This window comes from Lagenorhynchus albirostris, chromosome 16 (assembly GCF_949774975.1).
Source record: "Lagenorhynchus albirostris chromosome 16, mLagAlb1.1, whole genome shotgun sequence".
In the NCBI taxonomy this organism is placed as follows: Eukaryota; Metazoa; Chordata; class Mammalia; order Artiodactyla; family Delphinidae; genus Lagenorhynchus; species Lagenorhynchus albirostris.
Window position 1 is genome coordinate 72,969,736 of NC_083110.1, and position 18,814 is coordinate 72,988,549.

General features: G+C 36.9%; 1 protein-coding gene across 4 annotated transcripts in view; it reads right to left on the reverse strand.

The window, feature by feature from the left end:
• MCMBP (minichromosome maintenance complex binding protein) overlaps positions 1–18,814 on the reverse strand; it is a 67,768-nt gene that overhangs the window by 38,953 nt on the left and 10,001 nt on the right. For all 4 annotated transcript variants that reach the window (XR_009536049.1, XM_060126114.1, XM_060126115.1 and 1 more), the window contains exons 2-4: positions 6,987–7,072; positions 6,240–6,380; positions 6,067–6,108 (exon numbers count right to left, since the gene is read on the reverse strand). Coding sequence is in view for 3 of the 4 variants with exons in the window: in XM_060126114.1 (XP_059982097.1) it covers positions 6,067–6,108; positions 6,240–6,380; positions 6,987–7,072 (269 nt within the window). In the remaining variant the exon portion in view is untranslated. The remainder of the gene's footprint in view (positions 1–6,066; positions 6,109–6,239; positions 6,381–6,986; positions 7,073–18,814) is intronic.

Consider the following 18,814-nt stretch of genomic DNA (forward strand, 5'->3'; position numbering starts at 1 on the left):
AAACAAGATGGACTTAATTGATATTTATAGGACAGTCCAGCCAAAAACAACAGAATACACTTTCTTCTCAAGTGCTCATGGAACATTCTCCAGGACAGACCATATTTTGGGTTACAAATCAAGCCTTAGTAAATTTAAGAAAATTGAAATCGTATTAAGTATCTTTTCTGACCACAACGCTATGAGACTAGATATTACAGGAAAAAAAAACTGTAAAAAATACAAACACATGGAGGCTAAACAATATGCTACTAAATAACCAAGAGATCACTGAGGAAATCAAAAACTATCTAGAAACAAATGACAATGAAAACACAACAACCCAAAAGCTATGGGATGCAGCAAAAGCAGTTCTATGAGGGAAGTTTATAGCAACACAATCCTAACTCAAGAAACAAGAAAAATCTCAAGTAAACAACCTAATCTTACACCTAAAACAATTAGAGAAAGAAGAACAAAAAAATCCCAAAGTTAGCAGAAGGAAAGAAATCATAAAGATCAGTTCAGAAATAAATGAAAAAGAAATGAAGGAAACAGTAGCAATGATCAATAAAACTAAAAGCTGGTTCTTTGAGAAGATAAACAAAATGGATAAACCATTAGCCAGACTCATCAAGAAAAAAAGGGAGAAGACTTAAATCAACAGAATTAGAAATGAAAAAGGAGAAGTAACAACTGACACTGCAGAAATATAAAGGATCATGAGAGATTACTACAAGCAACTATATGCCAATAAAATGGACAACCTGGAAGAAATGGACACATTCTTAGAAAAGCTCAACCTTCTGAGACTGAAGCAGGAAGAAATAGAAAATATAAACAGATTAATCACAAGCACTGAAATTGAGACTGTGATTAAAAATCTTCCAACAGGGCTTCCCTGGTGGCGCAGTGGTTGAGAGTACACCTGCCGATGCAGGGGACACGGGTTCGTGCCCCGGTCCGGGAAGATCCCACATGCCCCGGAGCGGCTAGACCCGTGAGCCATGGCCGCTGAGCCTGCACGTCCAGAGCCTGTGCTCCGCAACGGAAGAGGCCACAACAGTGAGAGGCCGCGTACTGCAAAAAAAAAAAAAAAAAAAACTTCCAAACAAAAGCCCAGGACCAGATGTCTTCACAGGCGAATTCTATCAAACTTCTAGAGAAAAGCTAACACCAATCCTTCTCAAACTCTTCCAAAATACAGCAATGGGAGGAACACTCCCAAACTCATTCTATGAGGCCACCATCACCCTGATACCAAAACCAGACAAAGATGTCACAGAAAAAGAAAACTACAGGCCAATATCTCTGATGAACATAGATGCAAAAATACTCAACAAAATACTAGCAAACAGAATTCGACAGCACATTAAGAGGATCATACACCATGATCAAGTGGGGTTTATCCCAGGAATGCAAGGATTCTTCAATATATGCAAATCAATCAATATGATACACCATATTAACAAACTGAAGGTTAAAAAACCATATGATAATCTCAATAGATGCAGAAAAGGCTTTTGACAAAATTCAACACCCATTTATGATAAAAACTCTCCAGAAAGTGGGCATAGAGGGAACCTACCTCAACATAATAAAGGTCATATATGACAAACCCACAGGCAACATCGTTCTCAATGGTGAAAAACTGAAACCATTTCCTCTAAGATCAGGAACAAGACAAGGTCGCCCACTCTCACCACTATTATTCAACACAGTTTTGAAAGTTTTAGCCACAGCAATCAGAGAAGAAAAAGAAATAAAAGAAATCCAAATAGGAAAAGAAGAAGTAAAGCTGTCACTGTTTGCAGATAACATGATACTATACACAGAGAATCCTAAAGATGTTACCAGAAAAATACCAGAGCTAATCAAAAAATCAGGTAGAGTAGCAGGACACAAAATTAATGCACAGAAATCTCTTGCATTCTTATACACTAATGATGAAAAATCCAAAAGAGAAATTAAGGAAACAATCTCATTTACCACTGCAACAAAAAGAATAAAATACCTAGGAATAAACCTACCTAAGGCGACAAAAGACCTGTATGCAGAAAACTATAAGACACTGATGAAAGAAATTAAAGATGACACAAACAGATGGAGAGATATACCATGTTCTTGCATTGGAAGAATCAACATTGTGAAAATGACTATACTACCCAAAGCAATCTACACATTCAATGCAATCCCTATCAAACTACCAATGACATTTTTCACAGAACTTAGAACAAAAAATCGCACAATTTGTATGGCAACACAAAAGACCCCAAATAGCCAAAGCAATCTTGAGAAAAACGGAGCTGGAGAAATCAGGCTCCAGGACTTCAGACTATACTACAAAGCTACAGTAATCAAGGGTTTCCCTGGTGGTGCAGAGGTTAAGAATCCACCTGCCAATGCAGGGGATATGGGTTCGGGCCTTGGTCTGGGAAGATCCCACATGCCACAGAGCAACTAAGCCCGTGTGCCACAACTACCGAGCCTGCGCTCTAGAGCTCCTGAGACACAACTACTGAAGCCCGCATGCCTAGAGCCTGTGATCCACAACAAGAACCCCATGCACCACAACGAAGAGTAGCCCCTGCTAGCTGCAACTAGAGAAAGCCTGCGCACAGCAGCAAAGACCCAACACAGCCAGAAATAAAATAAATAAAATAAATAGATTTAAGAAAAAAAAGCTAAAGTAATCAAGACAGTATGGTACTGGCACAAAAACAGAAATATAGTTCAATGGAACAGGATAGAAAGGCCAGAGATAAACCCATGCACACACAGTCACCTTATCTTTGATAAAGGAGGCAAGAGTATACAATGGAGGAAAGATTGCCTCTTCAATAAGTGGTGCTCGGAAAACTGGACAGCTACATGTAAAAGAATGGAATTAGAACACTTCCTAACACCATACATAAAAATAAACTCAAAATGAATTAAAGACCTAAATGTAAGGCCAAACACTATAAAACTCTTAGAGGAAAACATGGGCAGAACACAGACATAAATCACAGCAAGTTCCTTTTTGACCCACATTCTAGAGAAATGGAAATAAAAATAAACAATTGGGACCTAATGAAACTTAAAAGCTTTTGCACAGTGAAGGAAACCATAAACAAGATGAAAAGACAACCCTCAGAATGGAAGCAAATGTCTGCAAACAAAGCAATGGGCAAAGGATTAAACTCCAAAATATACACAAGCAGCTCATGCAGCTCAATATGAAAAAAACAAACAACCCAATCCAAAAACGGGCAGAAGGCCTGAACAGACATTTCTCCAAAGAAGATATACAGATGGCCAGCAAACACATGAGACAATGCTCAACATCACTAATCATTAGAAAAATGCAAATCAAAACTACAATGAGGTATCATCTCACACCGGCTAGAATGGCCATCATCAAAAAATCTACAAACAATAAATGCTGGAGAGGGTGTGGAGAAAAGGGAACCCTCTTGCACTGTTGCTGGGAATGTAGATTGATACAGCCACTATGGAGAACAGTAGGGAGGTTCGTTAGGAAACTAAAAATAGAACTACCATATGACCTAGCAATCCTACTACTGGGCATATACCCTGAGAAAACCATAATTCAAAAAGAGTCATGTACCACAATGTTCATTGCAGCTCTATTTACAATAGCCAGGACATGGAAGCAACCTAAGTGTCCATCGACAGATGAATGGATAAAGAAGATGTGGCACATATATACAATGGAATATTACTCAGCCATAAAAAGAAACGAAATTGAGTTATTTGTAGTGAGGTGGATGGACCTACAGTCTGTCATACAGAGTGAAGTAAGTCAGAAAGAGAAAAACAAACAAATACCGTATGCTAACATATATATGGAATCTAAAAAAACAAAAAAAAGTTTCTGATGAACCTAGGGGCAGGACAGGAATAAAGACACAGACGTAGAGAATGGACTTGAGGACACGGGGAGGGGGAAGGGTAAGCTGGGACGAAGTGAGAGTGTAACATTGACATATATACACTACCAAATGTAAAGTAGGTAGCTAGTGGGAAGCAGCTGCATAGCACAGGGCGATCAGCTTGGTGCTTTGCCACCACCTAGAGGGGTGGGATAAGGAGGATGGGAGGGAGGCTCAAGAGGGAGGAGATATGGGGATATACGTATGCATATAGCTGATTCACTTTTTTATACAGCAGAAGCTAACATACCATTGTAAAGCAATTATACTCCAATAAAGATGTTAAAGGAAAAATGAAAAAAAAATTAACTCCCTTTAAATAAACATGTTATTTTATTAAATTTTTTCAAAGACAGTGCTCATGGTAATCCCACTGTCTCTCTCATAAAAAGCTATCAGAATTAGCCCATTAAATAGGAATTTAGTGAAATACTCATTACGAGGTAGCTCTGAGATGAGATTTAAAAGTCAGATATTATTCCTTAGAAAAGGCATATTCTCTATTTCAAATATACTTAGAGATAAGAGGCAGAGAGGACCCAAGATGTAATATTGAAAAAATTATTTCAACAAACACATATTACTTTTAGAGTACCAAAAAAAACCCTTAAAAGTAAGTAAAATCTATATTCTGTTTTTTAAGAGAAAAAGAAAGAAAGAGAGGAAACAAAGAAAGAATCCCAGAGATATCAATTGAGCCTGAGATAATATATATAAGCTAAGTTTTTTCTGTATTTCTTTCCAGGGCCAAAGTTCCCTTTTCCTGGTGTGGTGCTTTTACTTATGACTCTTTAGCAACGTAGTACAAAATAAAAACTCTTTGCCTTTGGGAGTGTCACAGATAGACAGTCTCACCTATTTCATTTTCCCATTTCCAGGGGCTGAGATTGTTGAGCTATAGAGACACTGCATTATTGTGTACTAGGAAAAAAAATGTGTATTAATTTATTAGCCTAATATGGCTTAGGGCCCCTCAAACAAGGGATGCAGGAAACCTCAAGTTGATTCATTAGACTTGCACAATGGTGCATGCTATGGGGCACCCTAAAGGAAAAAGACATGGGAGAGCTGGAGGCCATCATGTGTAAGATTAAACGAATCCATCATTCGTGAGTCCATTACTCTAAATAAGTATAGGAAGTTATCATTTTTTCTTTATAGCAACCTTTCAAATTAGGGCTTTTCTTCCATACAGATCAGCCCGCTGGGCTAAAACATTTATTCAACAGAAACAATTTATACTGTGAATTAACAGGCTGGGATTAGGGTTTATATATTAACCTCTTGAGGTTTGGGTAAGCAGGAGTCAGACTCCCAGAATGTAAAAAGCCCTAAATAACCCGATTAAACTAAGATTCTGGACTGCAAAGCAGAAATCTAATAGATCCAGAATGGAGGTAACTACTGAGGCTCACCTTTCTACTGGGGTCGTGCCTCAGCACCTGCCTGGTCAATCCCTACCTGTGATACTTGTTTTCTTTCTAACAATTGAAAATTACCACCTGTGTTTCAATAGTACCACATGAAAAACACACAAAAAGCAAAATATGAGATATTTTTAGTTAATATATTTTGACATGCTGATAATCTTCTTCTACTATTAAACCAGAAATAAGTTTTAAACTTTCCCCAGTCACAATGCCAGCCATGTTGAACAGGTGTCTGAATGAAATTAAGTTTAATTCTGCATGTTGTTCTTCTACTATCAGAAAAGCAATACCAAAGAAAATGCAGATATACTGTGGTTCCTCTAATTGCTTTTCTAGTAAGTTTCTATCTCAAAACTACCCCTTTACAACTATAATTATATCCAGGATTCTGTCTTCTTCCCTTTCCCATTACTGATATGTAAGAGAGTTTCTATTACTTCCTTTTATCAAAGAAAGCTTAAGTTTACTTTTTTCCTCCCAGGAAAAGAGGGCAGGATTTAATCAAATTTAATTAAGCACGTGTAAAGCCTTAAATTAATCTTCTTTCATTTTTCTTCTACTTTTCATTTTAAAAGAACTTATCATAACCTGTAATTTTAAAAAGCAGGTATATAGGTATTAGGAAAAGAAAGGAATTTTTTCATTTACTATATTCCACCTTCTAAGAGATTTTTAGATCAAAAAAAAAATCATATCAGTGAATATATTTTAAGTATACATACCCCACACTCTGCTACATCTCTATATTTTCCAAAATGAAGAACCTATGACCCAAAGCAAAAAAATAACAGTATTATATCAATCTATCAGAATGAAAATTACCATAAACAACACAAGGACAAAATTAATACTACTAATTGTAAACAGTAAGTTTCATGAATAAAGCAATACATACACGTGCTTTTGTGTTTCGGTTAACGGTTTCATAAACTCCCATGTAAAATTCAGGGTCAAACATATCCTGAATCATGCAACGGAACTTGACAAAACTGTTAGGTTTCAAATAATGAAGGGGAACTTCATTCAATGATGGTACCTTTAACGAAAACGAACAATCAAGTCAAAATATTCTGTGTATAAAACATTAAGTACATATACATAGACATATATATCCAGACTCAAACCGCAATTCCCACACACACACACAAAATCAAGGGAGCCAAATGATCCCAATGGTTAATATAACACAACTGCTAAAAAAAAGTACTTCCTGTGTTCTCGCAAGTTTGTATGATGACATTTGACTATAATGTAAAAGGATGCTTTTCCTTCATAACACTTTCCAATTAGCAGAAAGGCATTTGCTTTGTTGAGCTCTTCTCTTAAAACTCGTACATGTCAACTCTTTTAAAATGAAGGTAATAAAACAAAAGATAATCGAATCTCTCACAACTACCCATTTTTTTCATGGTCAATTACTGCCACCTAGAGGCGCCAATACAAAAGCACTTATTTGCTTGAATTTAAGTTTAAGTTGCAAAAGAGACCAAAAACCTTTTAATACATATGCACTTAAAGCACAGGGCAGTGAACATTAATTTATATATATTTAAACTGTATGTGGATTACTGCTCTACTGTGAGAAACTGCAAGTCTGCCCAACCCTGCCACCCCCCTCCCCCCCCAATAGCAATGAGCTCACCCATTTAGGAGCATTATTTTCCTTCAGCTTTTCCTTAAAATACTCAATTACTTTCTTCTCCCAGCCAGGATTAACTCCATTTTGAGCTGAAAGAAAAATATACTGTTCAAAGCTGAAGGTACAATCTATAATAATAGACAATGTTCACACATTAGTTTAGTGTGCACCTTATTGGAAGCACTGAACAAGACACCAGAAGCTGCCCTGTTGGGGGTTTGGATATTACAATCAGGGCGAGGCTGACCCCCTGCAGGCTCTCAGGAGCTAACAATCTCCTGAGGACACCCACAGAATGAGATACGAGGCTCCCCAGACAAAGCAGAACAGGAACCATCATTTGAAAAGTAGACTGATCTTTGAAAACATTTTTATACAGATTTTAAAAAATTTTTACAATTACCCTGAAATGAAGAGCAGAGAGTGGTGGTGTTTTGTTTTTTTTTTAAGTTTTTATTTGGGAATAATTTCAAACTTTCAAAAAGTCACAGTGAAAAATATGTCACAATGATAATTACAAAGAACACCTGTAACCTTGCCCCATTTACTTTATTTGCTTGCTCTCTCTCTCCCACGTATTTTTCTGACTCACCTGAGATTACATTACACACATCATTTATTTTTACCTTTAAATAGTTCAATGCGTTTCCTAAGAATAAGGAGATTATCTTATATAACCACAGTACTTGTTATCAATCTCAGGAAATTCAAAATTGATACAATACATTTTATCTAATCTACCATCCATATTCCAACTTGTCATTTGACCCAACACTATCCTTTATTGCACTTTTTCCACTTCAGTACAGGACCCAGTCTAGAATCACATATTGCTTTTAGCTATCGTGTTTTTTTTATCTCCTTTATTCTGGAACAGTTCCTCAATCTTTATCTCTTATGACACTGACACTGCAGAATACAAACCCTTTATTAAAAAATAGAAATCTCCTCACTGGGTCTGTCTGACGTTTCCTTATGAGTAGATTGCAGTTACGTGTTACCAGTCAGAGTGCTACATAAGGATGCTGTGCCCTTGTAGGTACATCATTTAGAGACAAGATGTCCATCTTCCCCTCATCGATGACGTTAATTTTCATCACCCAAAGTGACAGCCAATTTCTCCACTGTAGTTACTTTCTTCCCCTTACAACTACTAAGCAATCTACAGGAGATACCTCAGACAATTATCATGAAACTTGCCCTGCTCCCAAGATTCAGCATCCATTTTATGCTTCTTGCAATGATGACTGCAAAATCAGAGAAAGGTGTTTTTAATGTCATGTTAAAGAAAACCAGACTTTGAAAAATTATGGGAATTGGTCAAGACCAAAGAGTGAAAGAATTAGGAATATATGTTTTCATGAACTAGAACTACCTAACCATAGCTGGTCAGTACTTCCACCATCACACAGGTACCATACTCATCACACAGATGCTATGGAGATGTGGCGTAAAGGAATTCTGTCTATATTTGTTGTGCTGATTCTGTTAGAAATACTCATAAAATCCTGCTAACACCATGCTGCAGCAGAGATTCCAAATGCTTTCACTTAACTGAGCAAAGGACAGTTCTTAAAAAGAACTCGTGGAGGTGAAAAACGAGGAAGTGATTCTGATGTGCAATGAGGGTTAAATCTACTACTAGTAAACCAGTCCTCAAAGCTTGGTCCCCAGACTAGCAGTATTAGCACCACCTGAGTGGTTGTTAGGCAAATTCTTCAGCCCATCCAAGACCTACTGAATCAGAAACTCTGGAGGTGAAGCCTAGCGATTCATGTTTTAAAATACCCTCGAGGTGATTCTGATGCACACTAACATTTGAGAACCACTACTCTACTAGACACATGCCAATAAATGATTACTGAATTGGACGGTGGGGGGAGGGGACCAGAATGGGTATTTTTGCTTCTAGTCCAAATGGATGTTTAAAGAAAAGACCTACATGCAGCCATGACTGCAAACACCACTATGCTGACTGCATTTGTGTAAGAAACTTGAATATACCACATCACAGGTGATGACGCTACATCAGAGTGATTGGGAAGCAGTAAGTTACTTCTAAGTAACTTACATGTATACAAAATGTTCTTAAGTAAAGGCCAGCTTACTAATATCTGGTACTGCTGGACAATTAAAGGACTGCAATAGATAATTCCAAAATTATCAAGAGTACAATAACTGGGCTTCCCTGGTGGCACAGTGGTTGAGAATCTGCCTGCTAATGCAGGGGACACGGGTTCGAGCCCTGGTCTGGGAGGATCCCACATGCTGCGGAGCAACTAGGCCCATGAGCCACAACTACTGAGCCTGCGCGTCTGGAGCCTGTGCTCCGCAACAAGAAAGGCCGCGATAGTGACAGACCCACGCACCGCGATAAAGAGTGGCCCCCGCTTGCCACAACTAGAGAAAGCCCTTGCATAGAAACGAAGACTCAACACAGTAAAAATAAATTAATTAATTAATAAACTCCTACCCCCAACATCTTCTTTAAAAAAAAAAAGAGTACAATAACTATCCATTATTTATTAAGCCTACTGTGTGCCCAGCACTCTGCCAGGTGCTATCAGGATATTTAAAATTGAAGGAACTTAAAGCTAAGATAAGCTATGGATAGAATAACAGGCAAAAGCAAAGAAGAGAAACTAACATAGGTCAAAAAAAATCTCAGTGAGGGCTTCTGAAAGAGGTGTTTGAGCCAGGCCTGGGAAGAAGGGTAGAACTGAAACATGTTGAGGTATGAGGGATGGGCATATTCCAGACGTAGAGCACTCTGGGGGAAGAAAGAGTAATGGTAAACCAAGGACAAGGATGGACACTACCAGAAATTCAAATACATGGAGCACAAAGTGCCTGGAAAAGAATAAAGCTACTGAACGAAAGGAAGATGAGGCCAAACACATCACAGAGTTTTCAATGCCAGGCTACAGATCTGCTCTCTATTCACAAACAATTCACCTTTACATTTCCAGTGTCTAGCAAGGGCCTGGGACATAGCTATCGGAGTTAGAGAAATAAACATTAAATAAGTACAATGTAGAGAAAATAGGTTGTTTCGCAAGACTAGCATCCATTTCCCCTTTTTCTAGTGACAGTGCCTCTTTTTGAGGGAGGAACCACAGCACCGTTACTCCCAGCCCAAGGGTGGACCTGACCTAGACCTCACAGTGGTTCTGATGATCAGTTTAGGGATGCATCAATCAAGGACAATCCTGGGAATAAGGCTTAGTAGCTGGGCTCAACATTATAGGTTATAATCCCGCAGCTGCATGTGGCCACAGTGACCAAGGTCTGTCTGAAAACTAAGCCATCCCAGAGGAAAGTGGAGTAAAAAGGCGGATTTCTGTAGACACAGTGTGAAGTATTTGGCTGTAATTGAGCCTGACGTTAACCCTCTCAGGAACCGTTACCTGAGACAACGTATTCATCTTCTCTGGTTTAAGCAGAATCGAGTTGGGCCATTTGCAACCAAGAGACCTGCTGAGCACACACATATCACTCTATTATATTTCCCATGAATTCCTGGCCATCTGAATGTGGGCACCACTGCACTCAATCCTGCCCTAGTTTAAGTGGTCAGGGGAACTGAGGAACAAAACATATATACACTTTCACACTCTCACCAACAGCATATGAGGGTTCTATATAACCTCACCAACACTTGGTCTTGTCAATCTTTTTAATCCTAGTCATTATGCTGGGTATGCAGTAATATTTCACTGGGGTTTGAATATGCATTTCCCTAAGGACTAGTGATGTACACCTTTTCATATGTTTATTGACCATTCCAATAAATCCTTTTGTGAGGTGCCTGCTTATTAATTTTGCCCATCTTTTAAAAAAAATGATTTTGTTGGGAATTCCCTGGCAGTCCAGTGGTTGGGACCCCACACTCTCACTGCCAATGGCCAGGGTTCACTCCCTGGTTGGGGAACTAAAATCCCACAATCCACGCAGTACGGCCCAAAAAAAAAAAGGTTTTGTTGTGGCATCAATGATTTGTACAAATTTTGTGTATTCTGGATGCAAGTCTTTTGTCAGATATATGTAGGGCAAGTATTTTCTCCTAATCTGTATCTTGCTTTTTGACATTCTTAACGGTGTCTTTTGATGGGAAGTTTTCAATTTTGACGAAGTCCAACTTTTCAATTTTTTCTTTTATGTTTACTGACCCCAAGGTCATAAAGATATTCTGTTTTTCACTTTTCACATTTAAGTCTGTAATCCATATCAAATTAATGTTTTTGATTATAGTGTGATATAGACATCAAGGCTCATTTTTTTCCAAAAAGATATCCATTTGTACCAGCATTATTTAATTAAACAACTTTCTAGCAGTAAATTGCTTTGGCAAACAGAGTAACAATTAACTGTCACACATCTACCAAAGAGAAAATATGCAAAAAATAACCACTCACTAAACATATGCACTCACTAAACCCATGGTCAAAGACAGGAACTTCACTCATACACTGCCAATCTTTCCTGCTATAGAATTAGCAAACTATCATAGTTCCAAGTCCATCAGTGATGAGAAATAGATGTGACTGGGGGAAAGTCTCCTGGTTGGTCCTCAGCAGCAATAAATGATAGATTTTTAAAAAATAAATAAATAAATAAATTGCTTTGGCACTACTGTCAAACTCAACTCATTGTATTTACGTTAATGTATTTCTAGACTTTCTGTTATGTTACACTGATTAGTTGTCTATCCTTATGCCAATACCATATTGTTTTAATCACTACAGCTTGACAGTTAGTCTTAAAATCAGGTAGTTATGTTCTTCATCTTTGTCTTCAAGTCTGTCTTGATTATTCTAGATCCTCAAGTTTTCTAAATAATTTTGAGGAACAACTTGTCGACTTTTATATAAAGTCTGCTGAAATTTTGATTAGGTTTATATTGCATAGTATAGATTTGAGGAGAACTGACATCTTAACAATATCGAGTCTTCCAAGCTATGAACTCTCCCATGGGAGAGAGCATAAGGAAACCTATGCATAAATTCCAAGAGACTCCATCTGTCTTTTCCCCTTATGATCCGGCTGTGTATCCTTACCATGCTGCTTTAATAAATCTTAGCCAGGAGTACAACTACATACTGAGTCATATATGTCATTTTAGTGAATCTCCAAACATACGGTTGGTTTTGGAACCCCCAACACATAAGTGTATCAATAGTTCATTTCTTTTTTATTGCTGAGTAATATTCCACTGTTCAGCCGAACTACAATTTGTTTCTCCATTCACCTGTTGAAGGACATTTAGACTGTCTCCAACTTTTGATGACTATAAATAAAACCATTATAAACACTTGTATGCAAGTTTTTGTGTGAACATAAGCTTTCATTTCTCTAGGGGAAAAACCTAAGAATGCAACAGCTAGGTATATGTATATATATGTATGTGTGTATGTATATACACACATACATATATATATATATATTATTACGACTAACATTTTAAGATTCTGCCTATTTCCCAGAGTGGCTGTACCATTTTGCATTCTCACCAGCAAGGTATAAGAGATTCAGCTGTTTGCATTCTTACCACTACCTGGTATTGTCAAAATTTTTTAAAAATTTTAGCTCTAGGGCTTCCCTGGTGGCACAGTGGTTGAGAGTCTGCCTGCCGATGCAGGGGACACGGGTTCATGCCCCGGTCCGGGAAGATCCCACATGCCGCGGAGCGGCTGGGCCCGTGAGCCATGGCTGCTGAGCCTGCGCGTCTGGAGCCTGTGCTCTGCGACGGGAGAGGCCACAACAGTGAGAGGCCCGTGTACCGCAAAAAAAAAAAAAAAAAAAAAATTTTAGCTCTACCAGTAGTTGTGATAACCCATTATGCTTTAAATTTGCATTTCCCTAGTGACTAATGATACTAAATTCTTTTCATGTGGTTATTTGCCATCCTTATATCCTCTCTGGTGAAGTGTCCATTCAAATCTACTTAAATCTTTTGCCCCTTTTTAAACTGGCTTAATAATCATTACATTTTCCTTATATATTCTAGATATGTCCTTTATCTGATATATGATTTTCAGGTATATTCTCTCAGCCTTTCATTTGCCTAACAATGCTTTTGCAAAACAAAGTTTATAATTTTGATGAAGCCCAATTTATCAAATTTTTGTTTTCATGCATTATGTCTTTGGAATTATGTCTAAGAACTCATAGCCAAACCCTGGGTCATGAAGATCTTCTCTTTATTTCTAAAAGTTTAACAGTTTAAACACTTAGATCTATGACCCATTTTGAGTTTGTTTTTCTATAAGGCATGAGATTTAGGTTGCAAGTAATATTTCTGCATTTAAATGTCTAATTGTTCCAATATCTTAGTTGAAAATAATCTTATTTTTCTATTGAATTGGCTTTTGTATATTTGTCAAAAGACAATTATGGCAACAAGAATGTGCCTTAAAAACATGCTAAGTGAAATAATACAGACAAAAAAGACAAATACTGTATCCACTTATATGAAGTACCTAGAATAAGCAAATGCATAAAGACAAAAAGTAAAACTGAGGTTCCAGGTGGGCAATGGAGAGAGAGTGGACCTGAGAGGAGGGAACTCCATTTTATCTTGAGTGAATCTGGATAGTAGGTGGCTGTGGTAGACAGAATAATGCACCCCACACCCCCGCAAAGATGTCCACATTCTAATCCCCAGAACCTGTGAATATATTGTTACATGGCAAAAGGGAATTTAGGCGGAGCTGACCTTAAAACAGGGAGATTATCTGGGGGGATCCAAGGTAATTACAAGGGTCCTTAAAAGTGGTAGGAGGCAGAAGAGGAAGTCTGAGTAAGAAGATGTGAGAAAAACTTGACCAGCTGTTGCTGGCTTTGAAGGTGGAGGGGGGCCACAACCCAAGAAATGTTGGCAAACTCTAGAAGCTGGAAAAAAGACAAGGAACTAGATTCTCCCCTAAAGCCTCCAGAAAGGAATGCAGTCCTGCTGACAACTTGATCTTATCCCAGTGAGACCCAAATCAGACTTCTGACCTCCAGAAGTGTAAGATAATAAATTTATGTAACAAACGCTGGACAGGGTGTGGAGAAAAGGGAACCCTCCCACACTGCTGGTGAGAATGAAAGTTGATGCAGCCACTATGGAAAACAGTATGGAGGTTCCTCAAAAAACTAAAAATAGAGTTACCATATGATCCAGCAACCCCAGTCCTGGGCATATATATGGACAAAACTATAATTCAAAAAGATACATGAACCCCTATATTCACAGCAGCACTATTCACAATAGCCAAGAAATGGAATCAACCTAAAAGTCCATCGACAGATGAATGGATAAAGAAAATGTGGAACATATATACAATGAAAACTACTTGACTATAAAAAAGAATGAAGTAATGCCATTTGCAGCAACATGGATGGACCTAGAGATTATCATACTAAGTGAAGACAGAGAAAGACAACTACCATATGACATCACTTATATGTGGAATCTAAAATATGACACAAATGAACTTACCTACAAAACAGAAACAGACTCATAGAGAACACACTTGTGGTTGCCAAGGTGGAGGTGGGTGGAGGAGGGATGGATTGGGAGTTTGGGATTAGCAGATGCGAAATAGTATACATAGAATGGATAAACAACAAGGTCCAACTGTATAGCACAGGGAACTATATTCAATATCTTGTGTAAACCATAATGGAAAAGAATATAAAAAAGAATGTGTGTGTGTGTGTGTGTGTGTGTATCTGAATCACTTTGCTATACAGCAGAAATTAACACAACATTGTAAATCAACTCTACTGTAATAAAAAAATAAATTTATATTGTTTTAAGCAACTAAATTTGTGGTAGTTTGTTACAAAAGAAATAGGAAATTAATAGGGTGTTTTTTAAGGAATTGGTCGATTTCATCCAAGTCGTTCAATTTATGCCCATAGAGCTGTTTGTATTATTCTTTTCGTGTCTGTATTATTCTTTCACATGTTTCTAACAGTATCTCCCATTTCGTTCCTGATGTCAGTAATCTTTGTCTTCCTTTGTTTTTTCTTTGCCAGTCTGAAGATGCATATGAATTTTATTGATCTTTTTGGGTAAAAAAACAACAAAACACCCAACGAGCTTTGGGTTTCATTGATTTTCTTTTTCTTCTATTTTCAACTTCATTCATTTCTGCTCTATATTACTTCCTTTGTTCTGTATGACTTGGGTTTATTTTGCTCTTCTTTTCTAGTTTCATAAAGTATAAGCTTAAATTATTGGTTTGAGACCTTTCTTCTCTTCTAATAAATGCCCTTGAAGTCTCTCAGTACATCTTTGGCTTATCTCACAAATTTTGATATGTTGTGTTGTCATTTTCCTTTCGTTTAAAATATTTTAAAATTTCCCTTGTGACTTCTTTTTGATCCACAAATTGTTCAGAATGTTATTTTCACAAGTCTGAATTTCTTGTTATCTGTTAGTGATTTCTATTCTAATTACATTATGGTCAGAGAACATACTTTGATGATTCCAATTCTCTTAGGTTTGTTAAATATTTGTTTTATGACTTAGGATGTGGTTTACCTTGGTGAATGAATGTTCCATGTGCACTCGAAAAGAATGTGTATTCTGCTGTTGTTAAGTAGAGGGTTCTACAATAGTGAGATCTATTTGACTGATGGTGTTCTATATCCTTGCTGCTTTTTTCTCCACTAGTTCTGGTACAGTTCTGAGAAGAGTAGTAGCATGTCCGACTATAATTGCAGACTTGTCTATTTCTCCTTTTAGTTCTGTCAGTTTCTGCTTGTATTTTGAAACTTTTGCTAGGTGTATTTACATTTAGGTCTTCTTGGTGAATTGACTATTTTATCATTATGTAATGCGCCTCTTATTCTTCTTCTCACACAACCTTTCCGAAAAAGAATTTAAAATTTAAAAAGACTCCAATAAAGAGGTAGACACAGGATCCAAGAAACAACAGAATTCATGAACGCAATGGAAAAAAAAAAAATCCCAGTATGAAAACTAAGCAACAAACCTAAAAAGCAACTGACACAAATTAAAGGAGTGATTCAACAGGCTCATTAAAGAACATCCATGAAAAGATAACAGTCTGGAGTAAAAAACTGATGTGAATAAAATGCCAGGAGAACTTAGTGAAAATGATGTCAAAATTCTCTTCAATGGGGAGAAAATGCAATAATACAAACAAATATAAGTAAATTAAATTTTAACACACTACTGCTTAAGAAAATAAGATACATATATACCTGACATAGCCTCCAAAATACATAAAGCAACAACTTTCAAAACTAAAGAGAAAAAAAATAAAACAGCAATCACAATTAGACTTTCCACAGCTCTCTCAGAAACATAAATTAAGCACAAAACACAAAAACAAATAATATAGCAAAATGAATAAGATAATTAATAAATTCTCTAATAAATATACAAATATCCAAACAGAGAGTGTATTTTTTAAGTACACAGGACATTCACAAAAAGTTCTATGTACTAGCCACAAAGGAAACCTCAATAGATATGAAACATACAATGTCTTCTGACCAAAATGTGACAAGGTAAGAACTCAATAACAAAAGGAAAGCTTAAAACAACTGCATCCTCATGTCCTTGATGATTTAAGAAAAAATAAACTTATACTATTAAAAAATCCTTAGTTTAGAAAGGAATATGCAGTGATAATTATCAAATACTCTTGGATGACAAAGAAACCTGTACAGGTTAATATCTGTGGGCTACTAAAGTGGTGTTTAGGAAGAAAGTTACAGATTTTAACACATTTATCAAACACCAAGAGAGAATGGAAATAGATGAGTTTATTAGCATTCAAGTTAAGAAGCTAAAAAAAGAGCAATAGGGACTTCCCTGGTGGCGCAGTGGTTAAGAATCCGCCTGCCAATTCAGAGGACACGGGTTTGACCCCTGGTCCGGGAAGATCCAACATGCCGCGGAGCAACTAAGTCCGTGCGCCACAACTACTGAGTCTGCGCTCTAGAGCCCGTGAGCCACAACTACTGAGCCCACGTGCCACAACTACTGAAGCCCACGCGCCTAGAGCCCGCGCTCCACGACAAGAGAAGCCACTGCAATGAGAAGCCTGTGCACCGCAACAAAGAGCAGCCCCTGCTCGCCGCAACTAGAGAAAGCCCACACACAGCAACAAAGACCCAATGCAGCCAAAAAATAAATTAATTTAAAAGAAAAAAAATTTTTAATTAAAAAAAAAAGAGCAATAAAATAAACCAAAGAGTAAGAAAGGAAATAAAGCTAAGGGCAGACATCAATGGAATGGAGAACAAAAACACCAATACAAATGATTAATATTAAGACAGACAAATCTTCTGGCACGCCTGTACAGGAGAAAAAGATAAAAAGAAAGAAAGAATAAAATATACAAATAAATAAAAACAACAGGATACAAATAAGACACAAAACTATAAGGAAAAAGTAACAAAACTTTAAAAGGAGAAATGCTATAGATAAATACTAAAAACTATATATAATATCATGAAGTATGAACTAATAATTTTGAAAATTCAGATAAAATGGATAAATTTCTGAAAAAATATAAGTTGCCAAAATTGGCACAAGATTAGAAGACTGAGTTCTTATTTTTATCACAATTTGGTCAAAAAAAAATTGTAGGTCCAATATCAATGAGAGAAACAAAAGAAACAGTAGCTAATCCTTCCTCCCAATCCCATGAAGTCCCAAGTCCAGAAAATTCTGCAAAGTTTCAGGACAACTTCACAAAAGATAAAGAAGCAAAACTCCTATATAAACTATTAACTTCTGAATCCAATGGAATATATATTAAAAAAATCATGTTCAAGCAGTACTTTTATCCCAATAATGCACAACAGTTTGTTATTAGAAAATCTATTAGTGTAATCTGCCACACTAAAAGATTAAAGAAAAAAAAATGACCTTCTCGGGGGATACAGAACCAAGCATTTGATGAAGTCCAAGACCTATTTTATTATGAAAAACTGTAAATTATGGCTTGATATTAAACCTTGGGGTTTAAGAGAAATGATTTGACCTTGTTCTTAAAAGACTATTCTTAAACCAAGATAATTTAATGACAAGATTGTACTCCAGCTTACTTAGTTTATACATGGTAGTTTGCACCTCTTAATCTCCTACCCCTGTCTTGCCACTCCTTCCTTCCTCTTCCCCACTGGTAACCACTAGTTTGCTCTCTATATCCATGTATTTCTTTTTGGTTATATTCAGTAGTTCATTTACTCTGATTTTTAACCTTTCTAACATGATCAGACAAAGCACAAATTATAGTCACAGATAGAATATAAATATTATAAACTTTGGTAATATACAATGACTGACACAAATTGGGTAGAAGCAATGGAGGGCAGTAAAGAGACACTAATTTCCTCAGTGAAAGCCTTGAATTAGTATCTAAAATTGTTGGAGGAAAAAAGAACATGCCTGTAAATCTAAAAGGAAAGCAACAGAAGAATTAAAAATAGTATAAGTGAGAAACCAGAAGCTTTTTCACTAAGAACGGGAACAAGGTAAGGATGCCCCCTCTCTCACCACTCCTTTTCAACATGGTACTGGAGTCCTAGCTAATGCAGTAAGACAAGGAAGGGAAATAAAGGTATATGGATAGGAAAAGAAAATAATAAAACTCTCTGTTTGCAGACGACATGATTTTCCACATAGAATACCCAAAAGAATCAACCAAAAAAACCCTCCTGGCACTAATAAGCTATTAAAACAAGGTTACAGAATGCAAGGCTAACATACAAAAGTCAATCACTTTTCCTATGTACTCCCAGTGAACAAGTAGAATTTGAAATTAAAAACATAGTATCATTTGTAGTAGCATTCCCCGAAA